General features: G+C 43.5%; 1 protein-coding gene across 8 annotated transcripts in view; it reads right to left on the bottom strand.

The window, feature by feature from the left end:
• Positions 1–1,573: 1,573 nt before the first annotated feature.
• LOC139785220 (uncharacterized) overlaps positions 1,574–9,230 on the bottom strand; it is a 121,498-nt gene continuing 113,841 nt past the window's right edge. For all 8 annotated transcript variants that reach the window (XM_071724404.1, XM_071724393.1, XM_071724399.1 and 5 more), the window contains 5 exons: positions 8,970–9,199; positions 8,695–8,847; positions 7,994–8,506; positions 7,503–7,877; positions 1,574–7,426 (listed from right to left, as the gene is read on the bottom strand). In XM_071724404.1, coding sequence (XP_071580505.1) covers positions 6,056–7,426; positions 7,503–7,877; positions 7,994–8,506; positions 8,695–8,847; positions 8,970–9,199 — 2,642 coding nt within the window. In that variant the 3' untranslated portion in view covers positions 1,574–6,055. The remainder of the gene's footprint in view (positions 7,427–7,502; positions 7,878–7,993; positions 8,507–8,694; positions 8,848–8,969; positions 9,200–9,230) is intronic.

Below are 9,230 nucleotides of genomic sequence, written 5' to 3'. Positions count from 1 at the left end.
TTAAAAAGGTCCTACAAGAAGTTGAATTCAATTAGAGTACGCACGAGACGAATATGTTATAGATCTATTATATTTAGTCACCGGCCAGTCGTTTTTCTTTTGTTCTTTCTTTCTTGAAAGAATAAATATATAATTGTTTTATTCAAAGTGTAGAAAGAATAAAGATACAAGACTGAAAGTAATAGACTGTAAATCGAAACGAAAACCGAAACGTAATGTAGCTTCAATCTCGTGTATTGAGCACCCAGTGATCTCATCCTTTTTTTAGAGACGACTTTATCCGCTTTACATGTATAGCAATGAGTATCTCATTTATACGAGCGAAATATTCCGTTTGCTAAACGATTTTTCTACGAAGCGACGTCAAGTGATTCAACATGGTGGCTCTTATCACGAACTTTTATCGGGCCAACTTAATTACGGGCCGGTCGCGACAAAGAATCGCCAACAAAGAACGCGACAGATGAATTATGAATCATGCTCGGTGACGCGAGGGCTATCGTTAATGTATTAGAATAAAAAAGAGGAAAAAGAGAGAGAGAGAGAGAGAGAGAGAGAGAGAGAGAGAGAGAGAGAGAGAGAGAGAGAGAGAGAGAGAGAGAGAGAGAGAGAGAGAGGAAGAGAGAAAATATCGAAGCGAATATTTGTGCCGGCAGCCACAGCTTTACGGTGAACCTTGGCTTACGCGGCGAGAAAAGCTGGAAAATTCAATACCGCGCAAGTTTATGTGTATCTACGAGCGCGTCCCTCACACACGGCTTGAGAATATTAAAAACGAGGGCTTTTTATTAAGGCGCTTTTATGACCGGAAGCGCGCATCTTTTTGCCACTTATATGCCCGCTGGCAGAAGGGTAAGCATCGGTTTGAAATTTTATAAGGAGAGAAGGGAGGAAAGAGAGAAAAAGAGAATCATGCTAAAAGAGTTCGCGCAAAAGACGAAAAAGACAAGATATATAAAAAATAATAATTCTATATAAAATACGTATAATAGAAAATCTTTTAAACTAAAGAAGCAAAATTATTTCTCGGCAATCGTGCGTTATCTTGTAACGTAATAAGGAACTTCAGATACTTCAGATATGATTTTAAAAATATAGTCAGACTAGAATTGACAAAAGCCATTAAGTATTGCAACGTGCAATTTTTATACATATAAATATTTTTCGTAATATTTTATCATTGTGATTTATAATTGAAAGTAAGAAGCTTTTTTCTACTTCTCTTGACCAACGGTTAGTATTACCGATGGTTAATAAAATTGGAAAATATTTTTAACTATATGAAAATATAAAATAATAAATACAATTTTTCTTTCTCATATGTAATATTATGAAATTATTGTGACGAAACGTTGCAACTTTTATGAAAAAGTTTCTACGAAATCTTGGCTCACACTGTCGGTAATTGGAAACTTACAGAATATTACAAAAATTATAAATAATTGTAAGTTACTTTTAAGAATAAAAATTGTGGTCTATCAATAATAAATTATTATTTCTATAATATAAACTTCTATAATAAATATCAAGCGTCAGATACGGCACAAGGGAGAGAAAAAATCGTCGTCGACCATTGAAATATACCAAAAATTTATTTACATAAAAACATGAATATAATACCTATAATATTTCAACTGCTGCGCATTTCTTTGTTCGCTCGGTACGCGTTATACCTAAACAACTGGCGTCGGGTCACGAAATAATGTCAGTATTGTCACAATTTTTTTAAACACACCTGCACAGAGCGTATCCGAAACAACCTGCAATACGACCTAGAGTCTAACTGTTAAGCTACATCGAATCGATCTGATAGCGATGAGAACGCAGCCGTCGAGGTCTCTCATCTTCGAGATAACTGACCGAAGCGACTTTCTCGAGGCGAAACAAATGATTGAACCAAACGAAACGCAGTGAAACTCCGTCTTTCGCAAGATTCGTTTCCCTTCCAAAACCTTCGAAGGCTCACACTTGCCTCTCTCACTTCACTTCTCCTACGCAACAATGTATGTAAACACGTTTGTATCATTGTTCGGCAGTGCGAACATCACCGACAATAATTTTCCCTCGTGGTGTACCACAATATTTACATAATTATACGAACAACTTAGAGTATGCAATCGAAATAGGGCCGACTCAAAAAGCTCCCTCCTATCTTCTACAAATATTCTTCGATGTGAAAAAGAAACATATTTTTCTCCTTCGCTAAATCTACTCGTGAAAATTGTTGCAATGAAGAAAAACGCGTTTCGCAATGAACGACTTCTTTGTTCCGCTTGTTCTTAACTTGGCAGATTTCGACATCGTTGATTAATCTTCTAAGCCGACCCCGTATACCATAATCAAAATGTTATAATTTCTGTTAGTAACCAATAATCATTGTTATGCTTTCTCGCTTTCTTCGTTCCCTACAGATTTCTATTGCCAATTGCACTAATCTCAACGCGAAAGCTTCAATCAAATTATTGTTCACTGGAAATGGACGATCGATTAATTCATCCATCCCGAAAAAAATTAAGCGATGGCCAGCACGCGTACATCGAATACTAAAAGCTACCTACACAGATTGCCTGGAGTGTTCAGCTCGGCGAAAGTTCCTTAAGGAGTACGGATACAAAAGAAGTTTTTATCTCGGCACGCGCCAGCATTCCGAACAAGTCCCGTACCAGTCCCTCTTTCAATTTACTTGGAATAAGTCGGCGACGTGACCGCGCAGCGAAATCACGGCAACGTAAAAAAAAAAAATACAAAATTCCATCAAAATAAAAAATAAAATTATTAGAACGCTAGTAAATCCATCTCAGATCACGATGGAAATACAATTAAGTCTAAAAACACAAAATAAAACCGAAATATGAAATTGTAATTCATATAAAATTAATATAAAATGTACTGACTGTCGAAATGTCTTCGACAAATTGCTTGAAGAATAAGATTTCGCGAGTCGCATTCCAAGCGCTGATTCCAAGAGGCACTGATACTCGCACTCGCGGGAAATATATTTTAGAAATTCGTATGAAAAAGATCATTAGTCTCTGTAAAGTCGATATATTAGTCTCAAAAATGCATTTATATTATTGGTTCAGTTTGATTAAACCGCGCGTAAGGCGGGGATATAGTTAAATCGACATCGACGGTTCCACTTTAAGTTAGTCTTTAGCTATTATTATTAAGTAATTCGATTGTGTTACAGTACGCAGATTCGTGCTCGTTTTCGGCGCTCGCTCGAGGGAGCACGTCCGGTGCGAGATCGTGCGGATCTCCTTGAAAATTTGGAAAATTTTCGCGCACAGGCACGGCGTGAAAAACCGTAAGAAATTGTATGGCTGCACATTAAAAAACGCAACCCTTTATAAAACTGGAAAATCTTCACGCACATACACACACGGCATTTTTTAGAAAGTTTGAAAAATTCTCGCGCGTAGGCACGGCGTAAATATTCTTTTTAAAAAATTTTTTAAATGCTGACGAATCAAAAGTGATCTGTCGACCAAAGATGGGTCGATAAGTCACTTACATTAGTATCCCGCACACATACGCAGCATGAACTTTAGAAAAATGGTTTATTATAGATTATCGTGGATATGATCTTCTCGGAAATATATCGAAGGATTAAAAATTAGAAATGGTTCGTTGGCTCGAAAAACTGGTCGATGAACTACTCGTAACGTTGAGTCCTGTAGTTCCCTATCCATATACTCGCGTATAACTACGGCGAAATATATTTGTATCAAAATTTGTTGATCTTACAAAATACTTTCTACGGGTTGAATATCGTACGAACGGGCTTCCTCGAGCGGCTATCGATCTTCGTATATAAAAATTCGACGATACAGAATGCTCCGTAAGTCCGAAGAGTCGTTAACTTTCACATGTAAGTCATGCAAACGTGATACAAATCGAGATATAAAACTACATCAGCTACGCGACCTTCAAAAAGGCTCGGCTAGTCGTTGCTGAAGATTCCATTGGTGATCACAAACGGGAAGCTACGCACGATATTGTTCCTCGTCATTGGCTAGCGCGACGATCCTCGCGATCGCTCGACGCATATTTCGCTTTCTCTCTGGTCGGCGACGTGAGACAATCGCACGTACCTATAAGATCGCATTTTTCTTCGTCTAATTCTAGGAATCGGATACTTGAAATAAGATAAAGAGAGTTAGTTAAATCGCCCACCCAACAGGTCCAGCGGATAACTAACACTTGTTAAATGCGTGTTCCTCTCAGCAGCTTCATTTAAAGAGTTATCCAAAGAATTTGTTATTATCTATCTAGCCTCCAGAGTTAATCGGTTCATCAAAGACTCGCGCAAATTTCGGCATTCTTCTCATTTGATCCACCTGGATCCGTCAGAATGACGTCGTCAGTTTTCCTTCGTTATCCAACGAAAATGAAACGGAAAATGGCATAAACGAGATCTCGCGTCACGCGCAGTTCACTCCGACGACGGGCGAGTAAAGTTATCGTCACGTAGTTCTATTGGGTACAACCGATGAACGTACGGATAACCGTAAATCTCGTCATCGTGTCCACATCGTGAAGCGTGTTCCGATTGTATAATACAACTACACATACAGTATCCAAGTTGATATAACGATGTAAACGCGCGTACATAATCAGTTTATATACATATATACCTATGCACAAGGATGTGATCGCAAAAGACGCTCTAGTCGCATAGAAGATAAAGTTGTCTTCTTTACCGTTGAAATACTTGCGCTGCGAAAAGTCGGGTCGCTTCCAGTTCGAGCTGAGATCAATTTCGCTTCGCGGCGACTTTCTTCCTCGGCGTATCTTCGAGCGTTGCGGTTTACGCGTTACAGATTATGCGTTCCCTTCGTTATATTCTTTGGGAATACAGTCCGAATCATCAAGCTTTTTATTTCGAAAAATTCAAGAAGCAAAAACTTGAGACAAAAAAAAATATATATATAATATATAATATATTACATTTTTATTCCAATTTTTATTATTAAAGCACGTAAAATATTTTCGCGATACTCTTGAAGCAATATTATCTCGAAGCGAATGCCAAATCAGCTTTTTTTTAAGTGTTGGACAAAATTATTAAAAATTATATTCGGACACGATTATTCTTTGACCGATAATTATTTCTTTGAATCAAACTTGAGAATACTTCAACAGATCATATTCGCACATATATATTTTTTATTTTATATTATTTATCACATCCAAGTATATTTGAGAAAATCGCAGACGAGGCAGTTAGCGGTTATAAAATTTACGCACAAGCAGAACTCCTTGATTCTGCATAAAATCATCGGTTAGTCCCTACGTCCTGCCTAAAAAAATCGTGCGTTCCGTCGCGTTGCTTCTCATCGTCTCCTCTCTTTTTCCCCCGCGATCCTTAGATCGCAGAAGCGCGTGGGCATGGTGCTTATGATTTATATCACATCCTTCGTATGTGCGGCAGTGTTCCTTATGTGTTGATCGGCCATGACGCCATCGAATCTCTGTCGCGGGCTCGAATTCAATTTAGTTCGTTGCTCGATTCAAAGGAGCGTTTACATCATTCATCTTTCGGTTCGTGTTCAGCTCTAAACGGCAGTTATGTTACGCGCGTCAAGAAAAACTTCCGGTAAGGACGGTTCGTCGACATTCATCCTCTTGCACTTGTAATTTGTCATGATAATCTCAAACTTCTTATAATTTTGTTGCTGGTAATTTGAACGGTTTCTTCTCATTAACATCCATATAAATAGATTCTGTCAATTCAGTTCTTTCCAAAACTGAAAGAGCCGTTCAGAACCGAAACTGACGAATATATTTTCCTTTTAAACTTCCGTGTGCGTGTCCGAACGATTTCTTCTCTCTCGATTTTTCATTCGATTCTCCAGCACAGAGCCCAGAGCAACGAAACCATACAATCTATTCTTTAACGGAGAGACGTTTCTCTTCTCCCATTGACGATTCTCTCTAGCAGCAGCGATGGACTCGATGTACTCGACATCCGCCTCCGTTCTCATTCTTTCCACCAGCCGCAGAGACAGCAGTACCATCGCCTCTCGGGATGGGGCTGAATTATCTGCTATTGTCAGTGCATCGCTCTGGTGGTGGTCAGATGCGTGGTCTCGGCCCTTTTGGGCGGCGGCGGTGGCGGTCGCCTCTTCCCGGCAATCGCGTTGACGATGTTCATGCTGCAATTCTCGTCGGCGAATCTCACCGTCGTCTGCCGGGCCGGGCTGGACGCGTACTCGACCGGCGCATGAGGATCCGTCGCGTATACATTCTCATACAGATTATCCGCACCGTAGTGTTCCTGCACCCAGTTAGACACATTGGTTTCCCTGTAATCGGCCACGGCGGGCGGCGGGTCCCGAAAACCGAGCACCTCGTGCGGCGTCGTCGTCGAATCCAGCTTGCACTTCTGCGCAACCTGCCACTTTTTCCTCATTACCCTCTGGAGGTCCTTGAGGAAATCGCCTGGCGGCGCCTGGTCGGACGCCGCCAGCTTCTTCGGCGACGTGAGCCTGGTGCTGTCGGATCTTCTAGGCGGCGTCGGCTTTCGTTGCGGTAACGCGGGACTGCCGGGTTCCTGTTGGGGTGGTAGATTAAATGAGATCTTCTTGCCGGTTCCGGTCTTCGACTTGGGCGACGTCGGTGGTTCTTGAATGGTCACTCGTCGTTGCGGCTGCGGACTGGAAGCGGCCTTCAATTCGGCCAGATAAGGCGGCGCCGCGTAATGACCGGTTCCTTGTTTCATAGCGCTACGTCGGACGGTGTCCATATTGGGATTTGGCCTGATCGTCTGGATCGTGTTGTGATGACCGGACTGGTATATCGATTCGACCTTGGAATTTTGCCGGCCGAGACTCTGGGAATTGGTGTGTGGCGGCTGAGTACCATAAGCCGGCGGTGGCACGAAGGGCGGTGGCGATGTGAAATTAGGCGAGTTCGGAGTGTAGGTCGGCGTGCTCGCCGTCGATCCTGGATAGGAACTGTGCGGTGAAGATACGGAATTGGCGATGTTGTTCGCATTATGAACATTCGGAGATGCATTCGAATTGTAATTCTGGACCGAGTTGCTGTTCAGCGCGATACTATTTGTATATATTTGATTGGACTGCGACCTGGGATTGGGAGTGTGCGTAGGAGTGCTCTCGGGAGTCACAGAGTTCGTAGGGGTGGGCTGCTTGGGTCTGGCGCGACGTATCGTTCCGGTCTCGCCGACGAGCGGGCTGGGCGGTGGCGGTAGAGACGCGAGACTCAACGAGGAGCCCGTGAGCTCCGGCGTATTGCAAACCGGAAGTTCACCGGGTGCCGGCGGCGGCGGCAGAGAGTCTAGTGAGAGATTCGAGCGGAACATCTCGGGGGGTGGCGGCGGAAGCGGCTCGCTGTCAGACTCGACTTCCTCGGCGACTCTTGATGGCGACGGTGGCGGTGGCAGTGAGGTAATTGAATCCATCTATAGGACACAAACTTGTTCGTTACATACCGGATAAATCTTAGGCTATGTTAAATTCTTTAGTAATATAAATTACCATGCACGCTTGTATCGGACTCGTCGGTGTCTTCGACTCTTGACTTTCCGATCTGCTGTATCCCATAGGGCTCGCTCTTTCCCTCACCGGCGTGCCGGGAGGTACTGGACTAACGGGCGTCGCGTTTCCAGATCTATGATGTCTCTTCAACGTTCCGGATCCGTCGGAATCAGTGCCGCTTCGCCGACGACTGTGCCTCCTAGTCAGCGTACCGGATCCCGAGCTCGTCGGACTTGGACAGGAGTCCGGCTCGTCTCGAACGGTTTCGCCGACCTCTTTCAATTGCCTCGTAATCGACGTGAGGGGCAACTTCGGATTCATAGACGGCTTCCGCTTTATCGTGCCGGTTGGAAACTCACCGCATTCGAAGGCCACCTGCCAAACAATTAATATACGACAATTAAATAATTGTAATTATGACGCAACAGTAACAGTCGCATGTAATAATATTTTTTAATAAATTTATTTTGGCAATCAAAGTATTTAATCACCTCACAACTACTCGGTGCCCCATCAGACAGGCATCCGCTAGAGCTGGAGCTGCTCGCTCTGCTCAGCCTGCCGTCATTATTGTAGCTCTGCCGTTGTTCCGGATTATAACTCTGTCTTTGTCCGTCGTATTGCCTCGTCGTGGCGACTACCGTTTCGTTGCTGTGCCTCACATTCTCCGCAAAATGCCTAGCGTTGTCATTCGTCGTGTTATACTGGGTCTGATTTGGCGGGGTAGCGATAGAACTGACCGAACACGATCTGGCGTGTGCTAACAAGTCCAGATCTTCCTGCGCCAGTTCGTCTACGAGCGCCCGATAGTTCTCCATCAGCTGCCTGCCGTACTTTGCCACGCGGATGCCAACCATCCATCGCTCCAAGGACGCGTTATCCTCCGCGCAGAGGAATTTGATGTACTTGGTGGATTTGGGCTGTTGCAGCCGTGGATGCTTCACGGCGAAGCAGAAATCTGTGGGCGCCTTGTATTTCTTTCGCCAACCAACGCCATAATAAACCTGGTTAACAGTTAGCGACATTCTTTATGGAATCGACTTGCATAATTCATGGCTGAAGAATTTTATAGTAAATAATTAAAGAAGGAGATCATACAATCTTAAGGTAGAACGAGATATAATGGATATAGGATGCAACTTGTACAACCGCTAAAAATTATTGAGAAAGAATATATAAAAGTATGGCAAACCTGATTAACGTCGAAAGTCGCCAGGCAGATGAGATCTCGAGCGGTGCGCGCTTTTTCCTTGGGCCAATAATAAAGACCAGAAGCTCGTAGAATGAAGTGATACCTCTTCCAGCCCTTCTTGCTGTCCGATTTCAAGTACAGCGGACCCTCGACCTGGAAGCGAATGGTAATCGATGCAGAGGAGAAGTGGGATGTATGTCAACGAACTCGTTACCATTGCTCAGTCCGGTTGCCAAGACGCAACGATATCGTAAACACGTCATCCCGCCGCTTACCTCGGGCACGCCGACGTTGCTGCTCGAGAAGAACTCCTCCAGTAGGATATTTCTCGAGTGGTCGTCGTACTCGCCGCCGCCGCGATCTGTGGGACCGAGAAGGAATCGCTCGGGCGTGAGAAATAGCTGTGTTTTATCCGGTCTCTCGACGAAAAGCAACTTGTTTTTGGAATCCCTGGTCCACAGCAGTAGATTCTCCACTAACAATTCGTGGTCCTCGTAAACCCTCTCTGAAAGTTTTAATAATACCTCGTTCATTAC

This window comes from Temnothorax nylanderi, unplaced genomic scaffold (genome assembly GCF_030848795.1).
Source record: "Temnothorax nylanderi isolate EJ_2023f unplaced genomic scaffold, tnyl_v1.0 TNYL_tig0008_pilon, whole genome shotgun sequence".
Classification (NCBI taxonomy): domain Eukaryota; kingdom Metazoa; phylum Arthropoda; class Insecta; order Hymenoptera; family Formicidae; genus Temnothorax; species Temnothorax nylanderi.
The sequence above is the reverse complement of the archived record's forward strand: the minus strand, read 5'-3'. Positions and strand labels throughout refer to the sequence as shown.